The sequence below is a fragment of the Arachis hypogaea genome, chromosome 5 (assembly GCF_003086295.3).
Source record: "Arachis hypogaea cultivar Tifrunner chromosome 5, arahy.Tifrunner.gnm2.J5K5, whole genome shotgun sequence".
Classification (NCBI taxonomy): Eukaryota; Viridiplantae; Streptophyta; class Magnoliopsida; order Fabales; family Fabaceae; genus Arachis; species Arachis hypogaea.
Genome location: NC_092040.1, coordinates 110,383,490 through 110,408,342, shown reverse-complemented (window position 1 = coordinate 110,408,342; position 24,853 = coordinate 110,383,490). Strand labels below are relative to the sequence as shown.

At 33.4% G+C, this 24,853-nt stretch overlaps 2 protein-coding genes across 2 annotated transcripts; one reads left to right on the top strand and one right to left on the bottom strand.

Annotated features, from left to right (window-relative positions):
• Positions 1-2,514: 2,514 nt before the first annotated feature.
• LOC112802704 (phosphoenolpyruvate carboxylase 4) lies at positions 2,515-18,129 on the bottom strand. Its single transcript, XM_025846034.3, has 20 exons — positions 17,830-18,129; positions 15,053-15,216; positions 14,765-14,876; positions 14,599-14,676; positions 14,430-14,498; positions 14,173-14,251; positions 13,983-14,059; positions 13,545-13,640; positions 12,846-12,984; positions 11,901-12,032; positions 10,685-10,752; positions 10,370-10,603; positions 9,645-9,770; positions 9,195-9,296; positions 8,978-9,124; positions 7,424-7,522; positions 6,929-7,017; positions 4,209-4,335; positions 3,924-4,130; positions 2,515-3,440 (listed from the first exon to the last, which is right to left on the bottom strand). Exons 1-20 carry the CDS (start codon positions 17,983-17,985, stop codon positions 2,616-2,618), a joined length of 3,126 nt encoding a protein of 1,041 aa, XP_025701819.1. The 5' UTR covers positions 17,986-18,129; the 3' UTR covers positions 2,515-2,615.
• Positions 18,130-23,580: 5,451 nt separating this feature from the next.
• Positions 23,581-24,597, top strand: LOC112802703 (nudix hydrolase 1). Its single transcript, XM_025846033.3, has 2 exons — positions 23,581-23,915; positions 24,130-24,597. Exons 1-2 carry the CDS (start codon positions 23,744-23,746, stop codon positions 24,429-24,431), a joined length of 474 nt encoding a protein of 157 aa, XP_025701818.1. The 5' UTR covers positions 23,581-23,743; the 3' UTR covers positions 24,432-24,597.
• Positions 24,598-24,853: the final 256 nt, after the last annotated feature.

The window sequence follows — 24,853 nt, the reverse complement described above, 5'->3', positions numbered from 1 at the left end:
TGCTTAGTGACAATTTAACCGTCATTAAATTTTTTGGCAACGGTTAAACAAGCGTCACCGATTTGAACATAACCAGTGGATTTAAAGACAATTTTGGACAACTATTGGTAAAATTATCGCTAACTTGTAACACATATCGAAGTGATTTTTTTAGCCATTAGTATTATGAGAATCCTCTTAAAATTGTATGACCTTTAAAGTAGTTACTTAACAATTTATCTTGGGAATTTATCTTGAGAAAAGATGTTTTGAAGTTTTTGACTCTAAGTGTTTTGTTTCAAGGAAGCTTTTAATAAGTTTTCAATAAATAATTCTGGACTAGTTGACCTAAGTTATTGGGTGATAAAGTACCCTTTGAATCTAGTCACCCAAGTCTCTTCTCGACACAATCACCACCACAAACATATAACTAGGAATTCATTAGACTCTAAATGCTTTGTTTCAAGGCAACTCTTAATATGGACTTTCAATCGATAATCTTAAACCAGTTGACCCAAATTATTAGGTGAAGGAGTATTCTTATTTACTTACCCAAATATATACAAGCATCACAGGCACATAACTGAAATCTAGTCATTGGTGTTTAGAACCTTTTTGCTTTTAAATTTTTCAATCTTTTCATATTCTTTTTTTTTTTATCACTCTTCAAGGAGTTGGACATTTGGATTCTCATAATGTTTCTGGAGAACCTTTGTTTTGGGATATTCTATCTCTTTTTTTCTCAAGATCCATTCATATACTTTGGGTCAATGCAATATAAACATACTTTTAAGACCAACATGTTTACTTTGAACTTTTTTTCTTTTTTAATTTTTTTCATTAAAAACACTCCCTTTACACCACCAATACAGTATTGGAGAAGAAGTACAAATTTTAAGCACCAAAGAAAATAAAAAAAATAAAAATAAAAGCATGATGAAAAAAACAAAGAAAGAAAAAAGAATGACAAAAAAAAAGAAGAAAAACAAGTAAGAAAATAAATAACCACCACAAAAGAAAAATCAGATTACTAAGTTCACTGTTCATCATTATTATTAGTTTATTACGGTCCTCATTTTTTGTTTCTGGGCACTCTGCGTGTGTTCTTCTATCATTCAGAAGCTCTTGTTTTTTTTCTTAACTATCAACACCAAACTTAGAAATTTTTCAGGATCTTAAGCATAAATGTTTTGAGTTATATGAAGAGGCATGTGTACATACAAAAAAAAGAGGTGGCATTGATAGATGATGAGCAAAATATTGAGAAGATGACATTTAATCATAATAGTGGTTGAATAGAAGAAATCATGCATGGAAAAAAATTTGAAAAACTATTTTTTTTTTTTTTTTTGAAGTTGAATTGACAACTCCATGAAGTAAACTATGAATGAAGATACTTAGGAAAGAATATTTTTAGTATATTTCACACTTTGAGAAAACGTTAGATATCTCAATGAAACTATTAAATTATATTTGAATAAGTATTTACGAGATATTATTTTACAAAACTTTTTCAAAGTTAAGATTAACTCAGATCACAATTGATCTAGAAAATATTAGATACTATTCCCTCAAGCATCTTCAAGCTATGCTTGACTCGAATCACTGCAAATATAAAAACGTTAGATATTCTTAAATAGTCCTTCTCATGCACCAATGCGACATAGACCAACCAAAAGGATCTAAGAATCACAAGCTTCGCTAAAATTGATCACTATTGGATCATATTATAAAGACAGTTGAAAGATGTGTATGAAATAGCCTTTTCATATTGTATCTGAGATCCTCATTCCAAGAAATAAACAAATATAGGAACTAATCGTATTGTATTTGCTAATCTGATATGAGATAAAACAAATTTTTAACCTAAATTACACATAACTTGCAGCAACTCTTCTGAGGTATGAAAAATTTACATAAATGAAGAAAGATAAAGAACTTAAGATGAACATTTTGAAGGCAAATAAGCAACAATTTGTTTCTATTGAAACTTTAGTTCTTTTTAGGGTCCTTTAACTTGTATTTGTAGTGGGAGCATGACAAAGAGACATTAGAAATTCTCTCTTTCTTCGTGACAACTTGATTCCATAAAATTTGCAAGAAGTACAGGTTTCTTTTGCTTGGTACAGTGCTTTTAATAGTTTCGCTAAACTGTTCTGTACATGCAACAATAGAATGAAAAAAAAAAAAAAAACGTATTTCAAACATTCTAGCTTGATGAACAATCTCATATTTTGGAGCTAAAATATATGTCAGTTTAAAAGCTTTTCTAGAGTTTTGGAATCACGTGTATCTTGATTATGAGGTGCAGGAATCAACTTTCCATAAGTTTTGAGGTGGGTAGGCAACTTTAAAGTCTCGTTATGAGGTATTCTAGCATTAATTATACCATTCTCAAGTTTTATACATTTATATTTTTAATAAATTATTTAAAAAAATATTCTCTAGTAGTTCAGAAATTGAGTAAACTGTTAAAAATAAATTAAGAAAATTTCTAAATTATATTCATGTTATCTAAAGTATTTTACCAAAACATTTTATTGAGAAACAACCATACGATAATATTAGCCAAGTGGAATGAACATGATAGCTTACAACATGAGTGTAAAATCATATATAGTTGTTGATAAGTTAAGTCATCCTGTATTCCTCATCCCAGCAGCAATACCATTTATGGTTATGAGCAAAGCATCTCTAGCTTTGGTATTGTCATCATCACTTCTTAACCTCTTAAGTATCTCTACTTGTAACATGTTCATTGGATTTAGGAAGGGAAGTCTGCTCTCAATAAGCCTCCTCAAGATCCTGTTGTTCTGTTGAATTTTCCCATGCCCACTAATCACTAGTATAAATTTCCCGGTGGTTATGAGTTCATTCCTTAGTTGACGGCCGAGATCTTTTCGCTTCTCAGACACAAGAACATCATCATAGTGTTTGGTAATATAAATGTCTGTTTTTCCCAAAATCATCTCAATTAGGTCTATGGTACTTTGAAAGAAAGGCCACTCTTTGTACATGGCTTTTAGTTCCTCAGTGTGCCCTTTCTCACAAGCACCTTGTAAACCGGCACCAACTCCAAGCCAAGCTGGAAGAACAAACCTGGTTTGGGTCCATGCAAAAACCCATGGTATGGCTCGAAGGTGTCCAATTCCTGTTGTGCTCTTTCGTCTCGCAGGGCGACTACCTATGTTAAGGAAGCCAAGCTCTGCTTGCGGCGTGGCTTCATTGAAATAAGAAAGGAATTCTGGATTCTCATAAACTACGCTACGGTAACTCTGACAGCTTATTTTTGAAATGTCTTCCATTAAACTACGCCATTTTTCTTCTCGAGGTGGAAGAGGTGGACGAAGTGTAGCAAGTAACACAGCTGTTGTATATATTTCAAGTTGTCTAATAGCTGTGTCTGGCAACCCAAACTTGGCTTGGATCATCTCTCCTTGTTCAGTGGAACGAAGGGTTCCCTGCAATGAATATTATATCAGACATACAAGTGATTTCACCATGCATTCAACACTAGTATATATAATTGGCCATTTCTTAGAATCTAGTATATATACTTAAGCACAAAACTTGAATGTCAAGTAAATATTTGATTTCATATGTTCTTCTAACTTGAAGATCAACATAAACACTAAGCAGTCTCTAGACTTCTCATGTCAGAAGAATCATCTACTGACATCTGTTTTGTATATTTTGTGTTGTTGGTTAGAAAGAAAAATCAAGCAAGAAAGTTCTAATACTTCGTAATTCAGTAAATGCACAAACATACAAACCTAAATTGTGTTACACTAAGTTATTAAACTCCTAAATCCAAGCTAAAAAACTAAACCAAGAACACACAGCAACTAACAATGAGAATTTAAAAAAATAACAAAACTATAATTTTATAAACAACTAAAATTTTCAAATAGGATTAACAATTATGGTTAGATTAGAATACACACCATCACAGAGCCTGGTGGTTGGGACTGAATAGCTAGATACGTTGGGCCACCACCACGACCAATAGTGCCTCCACGGCCATGGAACAGAGTAACTTTAATACCATATTCATGGCAAGCAGCTACAACATCCTCCTGAGCTTTATAAAGTTCCCAAGCAGCAGTAAAGCGCCCAGCATCTTTGCCAGAATCAGAATACCCAACCATGACCTGCATATATAAAATACATCCACTTGAATTGCACATAATAGATATAACATTAATTAAAAAAATCATTATAAAAAGCACCTCTTGGTGCCCGTTATGGTTCTTAATGACGTGTTGCCGATACCAATCTATTGATAGAAGTTTTCGAATAACTGAACCAGCCCCCCTTAGGTCCTTCACAGTTTCAAATAGCGGAACGACGCGTAGCCTATGCGAAACCACAGGCCAATATCAGTAAAAGTTATCTTCTCTAAGGGTGTTCATAAAAAAACAAAAATGTGGTTAATCGGTTAAAAAACCATAACCACATTGTGGTTAACCAGTTTAATAAAATAATTTTAAAAATCATATCCATATTTTTTAGAATTGGTTAACCAAAATCAAATTAAAAAAAAACAGTTTTTAACCGGTTAACCAAAACCAAAACCAAATTAAAATCAAAACCTAATTTCAAAACCAAATTACATACTCTTTCTCTCTCTCTCCCCTCTCTCTCTCTCTCCCCCTTCCCCTTTCTCTCTCTTTCTCTCTTCCTCTTTCTTTCTCTCTCCCTCCCTTCTTTCTCATCTCTCTCTCTCTCTCTCCTATCTCTCTTTTTTTCTCTTTCTCCTCCTCTTTGTCCTCTCCTTTTCTCTCTCCCCCTCCTATCTCTCTCTCTCTCCTCTCTCTATTCTCTCTTCCCTTCTCTCTTTTCTTTTCCCCCTTATTTCTCTCCCATCTCCCTCTCTCTCCCCCTTCCTTCCCTCTCTCTGTCACTCATTTTTCTCTTTATTTCCTCTCCCCTTCACTCTCCCAGCTTCTCTCTCTCCCTCTTTCTCCCCTCTCTCTCTCTCTCCCTCTCTCTCTCTTCCATCATCTCTTCCTCATCTCTCTCTCTCTTATTTTTCCCTCTTTCTCTCCTCATCTCTCTCCCCTATCTCTCTTTTTCCCTTTCTTCCTCTCTTCCTCTCTCTCTCTCTCCCCTCTCTCTCTCTCTTTCTCTCCCCTTCTCCTCTTTCTCCACCTTGTCTTTCTTTCTCTCTCCCTTGTCTCTCTATCCTTCTCTCCCTCTCTCTCTTTTCCTCTTTCTCTCTCTCCTTCTCTCCCTCTCTCTTTCTCTCTCTGTCTCTCTCTCTTTCTCTCCGCTTTCTCACTTTCTCTCTCTCTCTCCTTGCCCTCTTTCTCCCCCTCCCTTATCTTTCTTCTTCTCTCTCCTCCCATTTCTCTCTCTAATCATCTCTCCTCCTTTTTTCTATCTCTCCTCCTCCTCACTCTCCTCTCCTATCCTTCTCTCTCTCTCCCATATCTCTCTCCTTTCTCCTCTCTTTTCCCTTTTCTCTCTCTCTCTCTCTTTTTCCTCCCCTCTCTTTCTCTATCTCTTTTTTTCTCTTTTCTCTCTCTCTCGCTCCTCTCTCTTTCATTTTCTTCTTTTCTCTCTCTCCTCTTTCTTTTTTTACTCTCTCTTTTCTCTTTCTCTCTCAACCTTCTCTCTATCTTTATCCCTCTTCTATCTCTTTTCTCCTCTTCTCTCTAAAGTGAGAGAGAAGAGAGAGAAGGAGAAGACAGAGGAGGAGAAAGAAAAAAGGAGAGAGATAAAAAGAGAGAAGAAGAGAGAGAAAGAGGATAATAAGGGAGAAAAAAAGAGCGAAGAGAGAGAGAGAGAGAGAATGAGAGAGACAGAAAAAGAGAAGAAGAAAGAGAAAAGAGAGGAAGGGAGAGAGAAGGAGAGAGGGAGAGGAGGGGAGAGAGAAAGAGGGAAGGGGAGAGAGAGAGCATGGGAAGAGAGAGGGAGAGAAGGATAGAGAGAAAGAAAGGGGAGGGGAGAAAGAGGAGAAGGGGGGAGAGAGAGATAGATAGAGAGGAGGGGGAGAGAGGGAAAAAAAGAGAGGATGAGCGAGAAAAGGAAGAGAAGAGGAGAGAGAGGGGAGGGGGAGAGAGGGGAGAGAGAGAGAGGAAGAGAAAGAGAGGGAAGGGGAGAAAGAGGAGAATGGGAGAGAGAGAGAGAGAGAGAGAGAGAAAGAAGAGAGAAGAGGAGGGGGAGAGAAAAGGAGAGAGATGGAAAGCAGGAGATAAGAAAAAGTTACTCGTATCATTTAGAAAGAAAATTATTTATATCAGAAAAAATTATTTATAGAAAATGCTAAAAAGAGATAAGAAAGAAAAAGGAACAAAAGCAATGGAAGGGATTTCATTAGTTACAAATGTTACTCGTATTATTTAGAAAGAAAAAAATTAGATTAAAAAAATTCAATTAAAAAAAGGTTTAAAAATTTGGATTTTTGTATGTAAAAATATTAATTTTTGTGTAAAAATCTATTTTTACATGTAAAAACCAATTTTTTGTATAAAAACTGGTTTTTTTATGTAAAAACCGGTTTTAGTGTAAAACCGATTTTTTAATATAAAATCCAATTTTTAGTGTAAAACCGGTTTTTTAATATAAAAACCAATTTTTTATATAAAAACTGGTTATTTTTTAAAAACCGATTTTAATTTAATAACAGGTTAAAAACTGGTTTCGAATTTTACTAACCGGTTAATAACCAATTTCATCATGTAAAACCAATTTGGTTAATTAACCAATACTATATTTTTGGTTAACCAAAAAACTGGTTTGGTTTTTGGATTAACCAAACCATGAACACCCCTAATCTTCTCCCAAAGGCCTAAAATTTTGACCCAGAAACAAGTAATGCACCACAAGAGCATGCCTCAATTCTTTGTCATAACATTAAGCATATACAAATTTCATCTCAAGTACTTTTATGGTAAAATTAGTATACTCAAGTACTTATGTAAATGCAAAAATATTATGTGCTTACGTTCCACCGGGACATGGACTTCCCTTCTCCCCATGGACAGCAAGTCGTGCTTCCTTTTGTAAAAGCTCTACTGCAAGGACATCACTTGCCTGATGGTAAAAGAAGGCCCAAAGTCATTTTCTTAAATGCTTAAAAATTCATCAGAATATAGAGGAAATGAATTTTTCATATTAAGGAACAAACTTCTCATAAAAGTAGTTGTATGGAATATAGGGGAAATGAATTTTTCAGGTAGGAGTTAAGTCTTCCATTCAATAGGTGTATAGCCAGCACCTCCTAGAATAATCTAGAGTCTAAACAACCCCTTCTTAAAGCTAGTTTTTGCATTGAAGTTACGTTCCCTCAATGTTACTATGGTAGTGGAACCTAAGAATTAGGGAGTGTGTAAACATCATAATAATTGACGGAATATTTAAATTTATTTTGCTCAATTATATTCATTTAAATCACAAAGTTTCGTTGCATAAATTTTGAGAGTAGTAATCATAATCATACATTTGAAGCCATAGAGATCACATAGGCACCAAGTGAATCACTTCCCAACTCAGCAGCAACACGAAAGGTATCCAAGACTTCTTGAACATCAGGCGCAACCTAGAAGGTATAAAATCAATAACAGTGAGAAAGGTGTAGACGAGAAAAGAATGCCAAAATTATAGTTAGTAAAATAAACATACCAAAGATTGGGAATTTTCTATGCACTATTGTAGAGGTTAGTGAGAAGGTAAAGAGTAAAGAAAGACTGATAGAAATCTTTGGTGAGAAGAACCTCTCAAAATAGATTAACTTCTTATAAATTTGAAAATTATTTATTGGGATGAAAAACATCCCACAGAAACAGTGATGAGTTACATGGTTTTTATTTCTCACACTTTGGCCCCCCAATAACATTTATGTTCATGTTTTTGCTAGCACCGATACTATTTTCTTGTGTGTTAAATAAAATGATTACATGAATCTTCCTATATTTATTTCCTCTGCACCTAAACTTGGCTTGGAGATAGCATGCGGATAAAAAATAATAGCGTATAGACTAAAATCAGTCACTAAATTAGCTATTATGTATTTATATATAAATACATGTGTTGTTTAATTCATTTTTAATATATATTTTATATTTCAATATGTATTTTATATAAATGGTTGATTTAGCGGCTGATTTTTTAGTGTACATGTAACATGATTCCACGCGGATATCCTCAATTACATAATAAAAAACACTACAAGTATTCGTTCAATAACACCTCCCTTACCAAATCTTTTATCAACACCTAATCAATTTTTTTGTAATCCAATCATATCTCGTATGTCCTTATTCAATAGAACAATTTCATCACTTAAACATTTAACTTAAATTCTTGTTACCTTTTTACTCCCCACCACTTAGTCCCGTACAACAAAATGACGAAAGTTAACTTTAAAATAAATAAAGAGAAAAGATGGGTTTTACATTCTAAATTCAGTTTACATGTCCTTTCTATACACAATTAAGGGTAGTTCACGCCTCACAACTGTTTAAAACATATCTAACATATGTGAATATAACTTCTCTCCAACATCCTAAATACCTTCTAACATGTTTTTGTTTCCACTAGAAAATAGAAAGAGAAAATTCCATGACTTTGGAATTAGTTCATATACTCAAACCACAAGAGACTAGAATACAGTTTATTATCTTATGGTTAAATTTTGCACCCGATATATTGATCAGTTCTTATAGAAATAAAATTGACGAACTACTCCTAAATTTTAGAAATATTAAACATATTAATTCCAAATAAAATGATTACTCCATAATTTTGTAAAAATATAATTTGGTAGAGGAATTAATTAAACTATTTAAAATTTTAAAAGATTAATTTATCCTTTTGTTTTGTAAGAGACTTATTTGCTTAATATTTTAAAAGATAGAAATTAAACAATCAATTTTTTTTTAATTAATCACTAATTTGTTGAAGCAAAAATATGAAAAGGGACCGTTTAGGTTCTTACTCTTAAGAAAAATCCTCCATCCATTAGACTAGCAACTTTTAAAACAATTTAACTCACCTGTATACTAGGAGGAACCAATGGTCTTTTCCCTTTCAACTCTTTGGTTAAGAAGTCCAATTTCTTCTCTTCATTCCACTCACTGTATGTACCCATTCCCAAGTACTTGGTAATTGCATCAACTGTTTCAGAATGTCTAGTAGATTCCTGTGACAAATCTAATTTTCAGGGCACATGTGATCATAAAAGGAAAAAATGAGCAACATATTATTCATACCTGACGCAAATCAAGCTTCATTAACATCATTCCAAAGGTAGAAACTCTTCGAATTAAGTCAGCTAATCGACCATCTGCTAGCACTGCAGATCCACATGATTGCTGAGGAAATCGAGAGTTAAGATAAAACTTTGAAAGGACAACCTTGAAGGGTATATATAACTATTTGAGTTCTTACCCCACAGCTTAAGCTTTTAGGAGATAGAATTCACGACATTGTATCAAAGCCTATAACAGAAATTGTCCCATTCTTCTAAGTATTAATTGAATTTAACATAGGTTACATGTGGTATGTGTATTGTCAAAGCTTAAAACTCAAGAAAAAGACACTATTGTGAGAGTACATATTAAATATATAAACATTCATGATCATGTACCTCTACCAATAGTTTAAGCTTTTGGGGTAAGATATTTCATTATAGGATGAAAAGAAGCAGTAGGAGAAAGCACCAGAGATTCATAACAGAGGAGCAGAGGTTCCAAAAGCTGTTCTGTTGTTTCATAAAAATCAGATGGATTTTGCTCACATGGACAATCCTCTAGAAGAAACTCTAGCCGACTTTGACTTCTTTGAAGCTAAACACATGGAACAGAAAATGAATTCATTCACTACAATATTATAAGCTATAAACTAATTATTTCAATTACTTGCTAAAGACAAAACTGAAAATCAACAAGTTTACATACTACTAATATACATAAATGCATTAACTTTAAGGTGAAAAATCGCATGAAGATCATCAGATGTCAATTTTGTCAAATATGTCGAATTATCTAACGGTTCTTATCTGTTAACTTTACATAGAGATAATTGTAGTCTCTACCTAACTTTAATGGATCATCATAAATTAACCTTTTATGGACAATTATAAATCTATTTGTGAAATAAAAGTCAAATAAGAATGCCATTCACTCTTTATTAAGAATTAATCGTGCAACAAGTTCTGCAAACATGATTAGTTAATGATTCGTCACAATCACAAACATCCATAATCTTTCATGTAAGGGAAAAATTAATATTTATATTCTCTAGTTATTTGAAAAATACTTGCATTTAGCCTTTTCATGCAGCTTAAAATGGTTATCCACACACAACCTAAACAGAAATATAAGAACTTCTCTCTACTAAAATAATGCAAAGCCTTCACAAGAACATGATCGGCGGTAATTGATACCTTATCTTTTACATGTCCAAGTACAACTCTATAAGGAGCAAATCCAGGACCATCAGAAGGCTTTGGCTCCAAAAGTTTTTGAAAGCTTGATCTTCCTATTTGGGATTCTGCAAAGAGCTTCCTCTGTGCAAGGAGTTGACTAGAAGAGTTGAACGAAGGAGAGCGTTGCATTGTTTCTGATTTAGTACTTTGACCGTCTTTCTTAGATGTCGTCGGACATGAAACCTCGCTGGCCTATCAATAACATGCATGGAAACATGTATATCATCTTAGTCTATGTAGCAAATTCAAAAATCTATTACTCAATTGATCAACCTTGTTCTTGGGTTGCTTTGGATCACGTCCTGGCATGTCTAGTCTGGGATGGTGAGATTCACCATGTGCTACATGAAACAAATCACTTGAATTAATAAAAGTTGACATATTCTAAACAAACCACAACATGAATCGAAAGAAGCTAGGTTGTGATGATAACCTTAAAAAAGACAGAAGTTACTTGAAGCATAGGTACGACATGTGATATGGACAAAATAGGACAAGGATATGGCGATACAGAATTTTTATAAAAATATAAGATATAATATAAATAATAATTAATAAATTATAATGAAAAATAAACATTAAAAGGAATTAAATGTATTTATAGCTAATATTTGTACACATGTACAGAGTAATAAAAATAATAAAAAAATAATATATATTTTCATTCACTAAAACATCTAGGAAGAGAATAGCGACGTCAACGGGATAGGGCGGGGGCGGGAATGCCTCCCTGCTTCCCATCCCCGCTCCCAGATTTATTCTCCGTTCCTGTTTTCCGCTATGGGGGAATATTGTTCCTCATTCCCATTTTTCACAGGGCTCATTTTTCGCGGAGACTCTGATAGTTCTGGCTAATTATTAATTTTCATAGGAATAGAGTTGAAAGTATCCATCCTATACAAAAACAACAAAATTTTGTACAAAATCTAAATGATAAGATGGTGACTTCTTTTAAAATGATGCAGTGGGAGATGCCATGGCCAGTGAGCACAGAGAAGTGAACGAGGGAGGGAGACGTGACAGCAGAGAGAAAAATAGATACGACGACAGAATTGTGGAAAGGAACGCCACGAATATATCCAGGTTTAAAAAAACGAAAGAATAGATTGCTATTGATATAAACTTATATATTCAATGTATCACAATTCACAAGAGTATTCGTGTCGTAACAGTTGATGAGATTTATATTCATTTTTAATGCAATAGGAAAGGGGAATAATTCCACAAGGACAAGAAAACTTTTGTTGGTTTTATTACTATTGTGTTTACCAGCATAAGATGTAAGACACTAACACAGTAAACTGTGAATGAAATTTTGCGACATGTCATGGATGACAAACATTATGTTAGCTTTATGATTGATGAGATTTGCACTCATTTTGCATGCAACCGGAATCGAATTCCACATGGAGGAAAAGGCTTTTTATTGGATCTAGGAGGAAAACGTAACATAGAACTAGATAGCAGGCTAGAGCACAATTGTGTGTACCAGCAAAAGTGGGTAAATGAGCTGTAGCAGGAAGGTGAGTTGGAAGAGAAGAAGCCTGTTGATTAGGTTGTTTTGATTGACTTCTGCTCGTAGGTTGAGATCGATGCTCACGATGATTCTCATTATTTGCATCTAAAGATAAAGAAGTGATTGTCAATTCCTAAACGTAACTTAGCATGAATATTATACTTGAAACATGATGCGATTGAAAAATCATAACTTTGAAATAGAAATATCTCTAATTGATCAAATAAAAAGAACAAAGATACATAAATATAATAGTAAAATGAATGTCAATATGCCTGCATGGCATAATCCTTTTTTTTTTTGGCAAATCATGGCATGTAGTGACAGAAATAACTATATAAACAATAGCAATAATTTGAATAATATTATCATTTGAAAAAGATAGATATCATTGTCTCGTTTGATGAAACCTTACAAAGCATCCTTATGAAACCATATATAGCAAACAAACATGTTCGGAAGCAATAAAAAATAACCTTATTTTGCATTCTTAATTACTGCTTATTTTTTGTTTTCGTAATTCAATAATATTAGATGTAATAAATGTGTAATTATAGATATTAAATTGAACATGATAATTTTAAATTATTGTTTTCCACGTATTGCCATAAAAAAAAAATAGTTATTAGTCAAAAATGAATTTCATTACCCAAGTATTAATGTGTATGTCACAAGCTAAACTAATGGGGCTTTAGGGAAGGCAACTAAGTTTGTATGTAGTTCATATGATAATCTTACAAACTAAAGCTTTAACTCCTTTTTACTAAAATATATTTATTTCACTCTGCTAGTGTGTAATTAACGTGTATTACTTGACAAGCAACATTCAATGACACACATGATAATTAAAAGAAAGCTGACAAAAAAAAATCATAAAGTAACTAGAAAGATGTAACCAAATGAATTCTACTGACAAACCTCCTACAATTTCACGAGCTAGTTTCAACAACTTATCACTGCACCTATTCATGGATAGCTCAAATCTCAAGCTATCCACTTCTTGTATATAGAGATCAATTGCCATCCATTTAGATAAAACTGAAACATCCTTTGTTACCTAGAACAACAAAGGAAAACCAATTATGTTACTGTTGTGTATGTCAAGGATTCTTAGATTATTAAACTTCAATTTCCAAGAGTAAAACAAGTATTCTACAACGAGGAAAATAAATCAAATCTAAAATCTAAGATAGAAAGATATGGTAATTTGATGATAATACTTGAATTACAAGCAACAAAATTCAACAACAAAACTAGAAAAGTATGTCTCCTACCACTAGGATAAAAAAATAAAAAAAAAAACTAAATTTCAGTCAATCCATTTTGCTGTTACGCGTCAAAATAAAATAAAGAAACAGAATCGTAGTTAGGTTTTCAATTTCTTCTCAAATGTATTACAAAGCTCATTATTTTGACACAAAAAAAAAAGGTGTACAAAATAAGCAAAGTTTCAAAAAAAAACTAAAACAAAATATTAAAAAAAATACTACCATACTGGTGGACTATGTAATTTTTGCTACATTTCTCTATGTTTAGTTATCAACTTATCCTTTCAAAAATAACAATCTTGCCAAAATATAAGATCAAATAATACAAATACAAGTACATGAAAACCACCTTTGCTGTCACATTTGGGTTTCCATCTCTGTCACCTCCCATCCAAGATCCAAATCTTATGGGAGTACATGTCAACGGAAGTGGTTTTCCTGTATGCTACAAGGAAAAACAAGTTGCGTTGAGAATAATATACTAGTTACTGAGAGAAGTTTGGGAATATATATTTATATATAACCATTTACGTGCCGACTCTATCTAACGGTTTAAGTTTTTAGGAGAGATGATCCATAATATAGTATCATAGTTTCTATAATAAAAAGATTCCATATTTCAATCTTTGTTACCTCATTCTTTTAAGTAAAGTGATACTTATAGCACGAGGCAAAATAGGATTATACATATTGTCCATATTTCAAGCCTAAAAATGATTCTGTCCATATTCATATGCATTTCTCTAACGCATTAAGCTTTTGGAAGACATAGTTCATAATAATATACCTTCTTTAGAGCATTGCTAACTCGTCGTAAATAACGGGGAATAGCTTTCCAAAGTGATTGATGCACAATATTCAATCCTGGAGAGTTTAAAAATAAATCAAGGGGTTCTTCCACTTATATTAAAAGTTTAAGATATCAGGTGCAAGGTTATGAAATCTTTAGTATATAACATAGTACTCTGTAAACTTACCAGCCCTAGCTTCGTCAACTGGTGTAGGCTTTTGGCGCCTAAGCTCATCTGTTTGCCAAATTGAAGTTATCTCTCTCACCTATCAAATTCATTATGATTTATGAAAATTGAAAAAAAAAATGTACAAAAGGAATAAAGTAAATATCACAATTAAGACATAATTTACACCTTAAATACCATACTATGTTACTGTTTTCTTAATGATAACAATAACATGTTTTAATTTATTAGAGAGAAAGAAAGTCAAGAAATGGTACCAGATCTTCAATCACCATTTCTCGATCTTCAGTGCTAAGATCAAGTTGAGCATTATAGTCCAAAAGATGCTGCATAAAAAAGAAACATTAATTAGGGACAAAATGCTTGTGGTTTCAGGTAAAACTTCCATTGAATTTATCATGTCCTAAGAAGGTAAGAAAATCTCACAGCAATTTTAATGTGTTTGTATTGTAAAGTGCGACGATTAATTTGTGTAGGATGAGCTGTAAGAACGATTTCAACCTCCTGTGGCAAGAAAATCAATTTTAATTTTGAAGAGAGAAAAAAGAATGAGTTAGTGTATTTCACAAATTTTATGAAGAACAAAAGAAACCTGCTTGCAAACTGTGTTATAAAGCTCATCTGGAGTAACTCCACCTTGCACCAATTGGTTAAAGATGTCATCACAAGATTTTGCAACAAGTGCTGTGTTTCCCTTACGAAGCCTGCACAAACATATCCATATGATTGAGGGAAGTATTTCACTCAATTCTTATTAGAGAAATGTTATATAAGCGATTGATTCTAACAACAACACATGACAGCTAATCCAAAAACAAGAGAGTGTCATAATACACATTTCACTTGCTTTAATATTCTAAAAGGACACAAACAAAATCACCTGTGACGGGTCTCAGCTATACCCATCAAAGTAAGATAATGGCTTAATGCACGTGCGATGGTGAGAGCTTCGTCCAATGACAACTTGGACAACTTTGAAGCCAATTGTTTCTCTAGCAACTCTGCCATGTCCTCAATCCCTGCTTGTCGCATGTTACAACCACTCTAGCAAATAAGAACATACAACAACAACAAAAATTAAGAGCTGTATCCTCAGTAATCTCCTATTTTTTACATACTAGAATTTTATCCTTGTTCTCTAAATACACAACAGCACATGGCAATCGACTTTTCATGAAGATATAAATATATGTGTGTGATGACATCTAAACTAGTTGATTATGTGAAAAGTGCAATAGCAAACTGGACATCACACTCGACAAAAAAACAAGTGTTATGGCATTAGATGAAACCACATCAACGCGAAACCGGTCACCTGATTAGTCTAGTATTGGCTAAAAACTAGATGCCTCAGCAACCAATAAAAAATTGGGTAAACTATTAGAATTGGTAGACGTTTATATGATTAACTGTTTTAAAAAAATAATTTTCTTTCAACAAAAAAATATCTTAATTTCCCTAATATCTTAATTTCACTAATTTAATAATTGATCTTCTTTTTAAAAAAAAAGATTCTTAGCATAATGAATTTACGGCTAGTCCATAGTCCATATTATATAATATTCATTTGTTAACATAGCCAAAACCAACAAGAGAGAAAACAAAGCAAAATAAGGAGAGCAGTGCTCTTAAATGATCACCATCCTTATTCCTTTGCAGATAGTTCATCTTTTGCATTTTTGGAATAACAATTCGTTATGCCATCTGTCCATAGTAGAAAATTTCTACATTTTGTGCATGCATCTTCATTTTCTTTGATGATACAAGAGCCTCACACAGGGCTTTGCTGATTGTCTACCATCTCCTTTCCTTGACCGCTACATTCCTATTCCTCCCTCCAATAATCCCCTCCTTAGAGTATTCATTCGTGTTTTAATAAAAATAAAAAATTCTTCTCCAGACTTGTTTAGACACTTTTTTTTTGAAGAGTAAACAAGCTCAATTCACTAAGTGGAGCATACAAGAGACAAAATATAAATTTAAGCAACCTCTATATCATCTCTAATATAGCCATCAATAACATAGATTATTTTGCATTAATTCTTAGAACAATTAAACACAGTTAAATATTATCACGTATCAGTCTATCCAATCTTATTTTTGATATGTATTTTTGAAATAAATTTAAAAATAATATACGTTGTTATTATTTATTAACAAAAAATATTTTAAATATTTTATATAATTAGAATAAAACATTAAAAATTAATTTATATTTTAATATTAATAAAATATTAAAATATTATTACGATTTATTTAAAAAATAATTTATATTATATATATATGTATCCGGCGTCTTATCTGTGTCATGACGCTGCGTTTGTTTCTGAGAACAGGATAAGACACTAAGGATAAGACAAGACACTGATGGATAGAGACACAAAATTTTATGTTCTTGTCTTCTGTTTGGTGATAAACTAGAACAAATTATGAAAATCCAATTTATTCTTTTTTTTCATTCAAAAAATTTGAGATGAAAAGTATAATAATAAAAAATATAATTATAAAAAATCAACAAGAAAGAAAAAATTAAAAATAAGTTGTGTCCCTTGTTAGTGTCTCCGTGTCACAAAATACACTAATTTAGTGTCTCTGAACACATTGTCTCTATCCATGTCTCTTTTGTCAAATACGATTTTGTGTCTCTATATTCCTATTTCAGTGTCCTGTCTCTATAAACAAAAGCACCTTTATATGAGTGTTTGTCCACAGATCATAATTCCAACCTTTTATTAAGTAGGGCAAAATAGTATGGTAGGCTCATTTTACTTTCGTGGAGCAGGTCAAACTGGCCAGGCCTTTACACTATTGACAGAATAGAACAGATAGCTTACTTGGCAACCCATATCTCCTGGTCATAAGCACCAAGGCCAGCAACATAATGAATTCCTCAAACATAGTATACTAATAAAGTAGGGCCAAAGCCCTATAGGGCCAACCATATTGACACTTCTAATAGTATTGGGCTCTCTCTTACATAGTAGACCCAATATTAAACTCTCTTGGTACAACAACCAACTCTCCCCATAATCCACCCGTACACTTCGTCAATTTTCACGGTAGTCTCTCTATTCTCTTCGAGCCTATTGTCATCAAAGAGCTAAGTCAGCTAACATTCTATATACAAGAGCCTTTCCTACAACAACCTACTCTCCCTACCACTACTCAACAGAAATAGAACATTGCCCCTTCCAAGAACCGAAATTGCTTCCCTTGAAGATGACGATTCTTGGAAAATTGTCAATACCACATCGTCAGTCAAACCAATAGGATGCCATTAGGTATGTCACATCAAATACTAAGTTATTCTTCAAATTTTCCAGCACAATATTCGCTGCCTTTTAGATAGATGATGACATAGTGATAATAGAAAATTCAATATTTCAAATCATATTAATCAAGTACGCACTTCACTCTAGTTTCAAAATTAAGGGCCTTGACACACTTAATTACTTCGGATTAAGGATTCTCATCACAAGATGGAAAACTCTAAAGTTCTCCACGGAAAACATAAAAAAAAAAGATTAAAAAATTAACGGTAGTGAACATTTCAAGAACAAAGATTAAAACAAAAAAAAAAGGCAATTAAGACATGTTAATGTTCGAGAGGATGAATCCCAAAAAAATAAAATAAAAGTAAAGATAAAAAATGGAAACCTGTGCAAGGACACGGATTTTGTCGAGCATCTCAATGAACTTGGTTCCGACCTCACGCTGCAAGACATCGTTGAAGAGATTGGCAAGTAGCCTACAGTCATCTTCAAAGGTTTGGAATGAGATATCTTCTACTATATCATCTGTGGTGTCTGTCATTGTTATGTTGTTACTTGTTAATGTCGATGATCGAAGAAATCAAATTATTAAACGCAAAATTAAAGATCCATGCAGAACAAGAAGAATAAGGAGATAAATTAATGGAATGAGAGAAAGAGTGAGTGTAGTTCATTGCGCGTAAAGAAAGATGGAAGAGAAGATCGAGAATGTGGGTTGTAAGGTTGAAACCTGCATCCAACAAGTGGCAACCACTGCGGGAACCAAGAGCGACTGTAGTGGAATTTTGATCATCTCTTTTTCCATCATGTAAAAGAAGACACTTTTAACACGGTCAAATTCATTTTACGATTTTTTTGGGGCCAAGGGAGGATCACTAACTTACATAAGAAAATTAAAAGATAAAATCTAATTTCGTTATTTGATATTTTAGTATTTTTTTAGTGAATAATTAATTAAATTCTATTATTCCAATTTTGTATTATTATCCATCTTGATAACGAAATAATTCTTTATTTTGGTCTCTAAAATTTATTTTACGAGTCTCTTGAGTTTAGAATTAATAATAAAATAGTTATGAATAGTTATGAATACAAATATGACTATTGGGTTATTAAAATATAGCCAGTTGCAAAACCTGTAGAGGAAAAGGAGCTAGGGACAATGGTCTCCTAAACTTTAATTTTTTTAATATTATATATAAATTTTATTTTAGTATTCTAAAATTTTATTTTAGTTTTTTTATTGTGAAATAATTTTTTTTTTGTTTACACCAGGGTATCCATCAGGCAGAAAGCTCAATGACTAATCCCTCGGTACTGCAGAGGCATACAAAGTGGACGATTCTCCCAAACAAGCAAGCTCCATTCTCATCCTCCGGTGAGTATCGAATCCAGAAGAGATGGTTAAGGGACACAGACCCTCATCTATCTGTGCCAACTTGCGTTGGCTGTGAAATTAATTTTTAACCCGGTTAAAACTCAACCTAGTTTCATCTTTAATTATAGCCCCGTATTGTCTTTGAGTGTTGGTGTGTGTATAGTGGTGTAGACATCAAATATGTCATGTTCAAATTTCAATTCCAAAAAATAGTACACTTTCTAATATTCTAATAATAATGTGGTAGTATTGCAATCATAATCGAGGGTTACGTTTTCATGACATCAAATTTGGCTTGATGATGAGAAAAGAAAAAGAAAAAGAGTGAAGTGAAAAATAAATTTTTGAATATTTATATTTTAGATAAATTAATTATTGAAAAAAATGTCAATAAATTTTTTTAATTACAATAATAAACATAGATAAATTAATTTAAATTAAGATCTTTTATTTTTTAATTATAAGAGTTAATTTAAAAGTAATGTATCCATAATTATTATTATAAAAGATTTTATTAATATTTTTTTTCAAGAATTAATCAATCTAAATTGATAATATTTAAAGATTTATTTATTACTTTATTATCCGAAAATTAACGATCTACTACTAATTATATTGGCAAGGACAAAGTGAAATTTTGACCGTACACTTGGCATACAAGGAGTGAATGAATGAACTCCAAAATTTGTGGGAGCTTGCACAAATTTTGGCAATACATTCTATGAGCTTTTATGAGGAGAAAAAGGGTGAATAAATTATTTGCAAGTCAATATCAAAGATGCAAAGTAATATAAGGAATTCCAAGCTTCAAAGTGAGTAGTGGAGATAGAGTAAAGAATACTTGCTAACCTTTGATGGAATATAAAAGAATGTGCAATAGCGGTGTTTGCGGTGAGATTTAGTTCGATTATTCATTCGATTTAATTTTATATTATTTTTTTTATTTTTTACCAAGATCGACCAACTAAACCAAATTGATTTCGATTTATTCAGTTTCTCAATTAATCTCAAATCAGACACAATGTTATGAATAACACTAAAGTTTATGCGATAAAATAAATAATTTATACAAATCCAACCAAAATTTTTGTGATTTATCAACAATAATAAGTAAGATGAATAAATAAACTATCTAAATGGCTTTCTAACCATCCCAACAACTTATCTTTCTACCTCTTTAGGCTGAGTCAAAAAAGATATCCAGTATGTCCTATTTTCTACAAAGTTATAGATAAAAAGATTTATCCTTTAAAATTGAAAATTGCTCTCCTTATTTGACCTATAGTAAAAATAATGAATCATTGAGATTTTTTTAAATTTTGCAACTTAACAATTATCTGAAGATAACATCTTTGCTGAATTTTAACTATTTAACCAAAAAGTATTACAATGCAATTATTATAGATTTAAATGTGAAAAATCTGGAAGGGTCAAGTTTCCTTGCCTCTTTTATGTTATGTTATAAAAAGTAGGTGGCTAATAAAAAAGAAAACCACCAAACCTACATAGGATTTCAATATATAGTTCTTGCTTGAGTATAATTAGCTATGTGCTTTTAATTTATATTTTGTGGAGCATATTCAAATATGTATAAAAGGTATCAGATCCAAGTTCAATTAAAGAAGAAGAAAAAAACTAGGAGAAGAAGAGAACGAAGAATGGATGAGAATAGAAAGATAGATCTGAAAGTATTGTATTTACCACTATCAAAATCACATACTGCATGAGCTTCTTTTATGTTATTTATAGACCTTACTAACATGCCATATCACACTCTCTAACTAACTAACAGAATCGCTAATAGAAGTAGTGTGCTAACCCATGTGCTAACTCATTTACAACTGACTCCTCTGCTGACTCGACTTATCTCTTCTAGAATCTGATGGTCTTCTAGATTCTTCTGATGATCTTCTGGACTCTTCTCACATACTATGCCAGCCACACTATTACTAGCTACACTATTATTCTCCCTCAAACTCAAGGTGGAAAGAGTTTGCACCTTGAGTTTGTCCCTAAAGTGCAAGAAAGAATCAGAAAGAAGAGGCTTAGTAAGAACATTGGCAACCTGCACCTTTCTTAGAATATGACAAACCCGAACAAACCCAACTATGACCAAATCACGGACAAAGTATATGTCCATCTCGAAATGCTTCGATTTGGAGTGCGAATCGGGTTGACAACAAGCATCACAACACTTAAATTGTCGAATAAATCAGAGGAGGAGTAGCAAGAGGGAACTTGAGAGCTCACCAATCAGATTCTTAACCTAAATGAGCTCTGCAATAAGGTCAGCCATGCTCCGATACTCTGCCTTGGTACTGGAGCGAGCGACAACAGATTGCTTTTTGGATGAGTAGGAGACGAGATTCTTCCCAAGAAAAATACAATACCCCCTGAGACTTTTGATCGTCAGGATCACCTCCCTAGTCCGAATCACAGTAAGCAACAATCTCTAGAGATGGGTCCTTGTCCAATAATAAACCAGAAGTAAGAGTACCAGCCAGATACCTCAAAATACGTTTTACAACCAGCCAGTGAGCTTCTAACGAATTTTGCATATACTAGGAGACCTTGTTGATACTGTATGCCAATTCAGGTCTAGTGATAGTTATATATTGAAGGTTCCCCACAACAGAGCGGTAGAGCCTGGGATCCGCAAAGGAAGCACCACCAATGCCCGTAAGCTTCATGGTGGAAGGCAAGGAGATTTGGTTTGGTTCGCATTTCTCCATACCAGCCTTTTTCAATACATCTCCAATGTACTTTTGTTGAGACAGCAGCAAGCCACCCGTTCTTGTTCTTGTGACCTGTAGCCCAAGAAAGTACTGCAGCTCACCAAGATCCTTAAGAGCAAATCACATGTTTAATTTTTGAATCACATCTGTAATGACGCTAGCACTTTCACCAGTTATAATAATATCATCAATATAGACAAGAATGAATGTTCGAACCCCATTTGAGAAATTTGTGAACACAAAGACATCAAATTTGGTGGCTACAAAACCGAGCTCCTTGAGACCACTTGCTAGCTTATGGTACCAAGCTCGAGGAGCTTGTTTGAGGTCATAGAGGACCTTGGTTAGCTTACAAAACCAGAGTTTTATCACCCTGAGTATACCCAGGAAGCTGCTGCATATAGACATCTTCTCCGAGATCACCATGTAAAAACGCATTGTTCACATCAAGTTGCCGTATGGGCCAAGCATTGGCAAGTGCTAAAGTTAAAACAATCCGAATGGAAGTTGGCTTAACCACCGAACTGAAGGTTTTAGTAAAGTCAAATCCAAGCCATTGAGCAAAACCATGAGCAACAAGCCTTGCTTTATACTTTTGCAAGGAGCCATCTGAATTGAACTTGACACGAAAGACCTACTTGCTGCCAATAGCCTCTCTGCCCTCTGGTAGTGTCACTAGTTTCCAAGTATTATTTAGCATAAGTGCATTATACTCAACATCAATAGCTGCCTTCCACTGTGGATTACTGAGGGTGTAGAGGTTTGAGCATGATGAATTGGGACTCTAGGAACATAAGGAATTGTTGGCATTGTAGGTGCAGCCTCTGAAGGAGGATTCGGAGCCAGCAACTTAGCAAAGGGAGAATTACTATCTTTGAAAGAAAAATCAGTTTCTGAAAACACCACATATCTAGTGATAACAACCTTGCCAGCAGTGGTAAGACACTTGTAGCCTTTATGTTGAGAGCTGTAGCCAAGAAACATACAAGAAACTGGGCGAAAATTCAATTTGTGTCTGTTACAAGTCCTCAGGTGTGGAAAACATAAACACCCAAACACACGCAAACTATCATACTAAGGCTTTGTGCCAAAGGCCTTCTGACGAGGAGAACAATGTTGCAAAGTTGGCGTTGGAAGATAGTTAATGATTCTTGTAGCTGAAGCGAATGTTTTTCCCCAAAATCGGCTGGGCATACCTGCTGCAGCTAACAAGGTTAGGCCCATTTCAATAACTTGCCTATGCTTCCACTCAACATTCCCATTCTGCTGATACACATGAGGACACGAAAACCTGTGAATAATATCCTTAGCCTGCAGATCTCTAGATAAAGACAAATATTCAGTAGTATTATCGCTTTAAAAATCTTTAAGTTTTTGATTGAACTGTAATTCAACCATAGTAAAAAAATGATTAAAAACTGATTTGAGTTGACTTCCAACTTGAATTAAGTACAACCATATATACTTAGTACAAACATAAATGAAATTAACAAAGTACCTATTACCACAACGGTGAGAGACAGGGGTTGATTGTTGAGTTGAATTTGTTATTGAAAATTATTGTTGAGATAAATTTTTTTGTTTGTTTTTTTTTTTTTTTACTAAAATCTTAAAAATATTTTTGTCACGAACACCATGAAAAATACCACCATTGCAAGAACATGCATCATCAAATAAATTTTATTCTCTTTTATTTATTTATATTAAAAAAATATTTTATATTAATAATTAATTTATTATTTTTTATATTATTATTTATGTCTAAAAATTAATACTTATTTTTATATTTGTGAATACATATATTTTAATTTTAATTTTATTTTTATAATTTTATATTATTATATAAATCAATAAACTACCAATTAAATTAATAATTCAGTGATCCAATCGTATCATCAGGTTAATTTTTGGTTGGATTCCAATAACCATGAAAAATATGATATTTTATTTGAATGACTATTTAGTACTTTTTTTTTTTCCCAGGGTCTTAATCAAAATGTTCAAAGCTGGATCAATCTTTTCTAGGAAAGATCACTCAGTGGACTAAACCAAAACTTTTACTTCGGTCAAACGGTCAAACTCAGCCTAAGCGACACCGTACGTGTATAAAATCCTGATAGCACACAGCACCACAACACAGAGGCGGAATAGAGCGAGTACACAATACGCTCAAATTTCTCAACCACATGAAAATGGTCAACAAGGAAGGGCCATCAGCGCCGACATCTCCGCCAACGCCGGTGCCAAGGGTTGCGGTGGTTGTTTTCATCTTGAAGGGAAAATCTGTCCTTCTCGGCCGCCGCCGCTCCTCCGTTGGCAACTCCACCTTCGCCCTTCCGGGAGGCCACCTTGAGTTTGGTTGGTCTCCTTCTCTCTGATTCCTTTCTCTTGTCTTCAAAATTTTCTTTGATTTCAGTTTGTTTCTCTAGAACGTATGTAAAAGAATTTCATCAAAATATGGTTAAGAAATTTAAAAACAAAATTATGACATTTATTAGCAGTCTTTTATTTTATTTAAAAAAAAATGGATGTATTAATTGTGAAAGGGCTATTTCGGACTTTGCACTCTCAGGGGAGAGCTTTGAGGATTGTGCGGCAAGGGAAGTGAGAGAGGAAACAGGATTGGAGGTTGGGAAAGTGGAGCTGTTAACGGTTACAAACAACGTGTTTTTGGAAGAGCCGAAGAAGTGCCATTACGTCACTATCTTCATGAGGGCAGTCTTTGGGGCAAATGAAGCAGAGCAGGTGCCACAGAATCTGGAGCCGGAGAAGTGTGACGGGTGGGAGTGGTATGCGTGGTCTCATTTGCCAAACCCGTTGTTTGGGCCTCTTGAGAGGATGGTCAAAGGGGGTTTTGATCCATTTCCAGTGTAAAATCCTTTTTGGGCTTAGTTCGGTTTGGTTTCGTTAACTTTGGGTTATAATAGATCCGCATGAGCATTGTAATGTTAAGGTTTGTATTTATTTCTCTTTTGGGTGCTGCGACTTTGTATTGGAATTTGGTGAGGCAAGAAATGAACGAGCAAGCATAATTCGATTAGATTCACCAATTTCAAATAACATATGGTATGCTGTTAAAATAATAATCTAACCAAATTGGCTTGGTCGAGATTAGTCAATTCACTCGTCAGTTAAGTAAATAAATGTAAGTGTAAGAGGGTTGAATTTTGTTTTGTATATGCATGAACGCATTAGCTAATTGACAAATTCTTAAATGGAGTTTAGATCTTTCAGAGTAGAATATACGGAAGAAAATCAAAAAATAAAATCAAAATCATATGCAAAAGTTTTAAGTT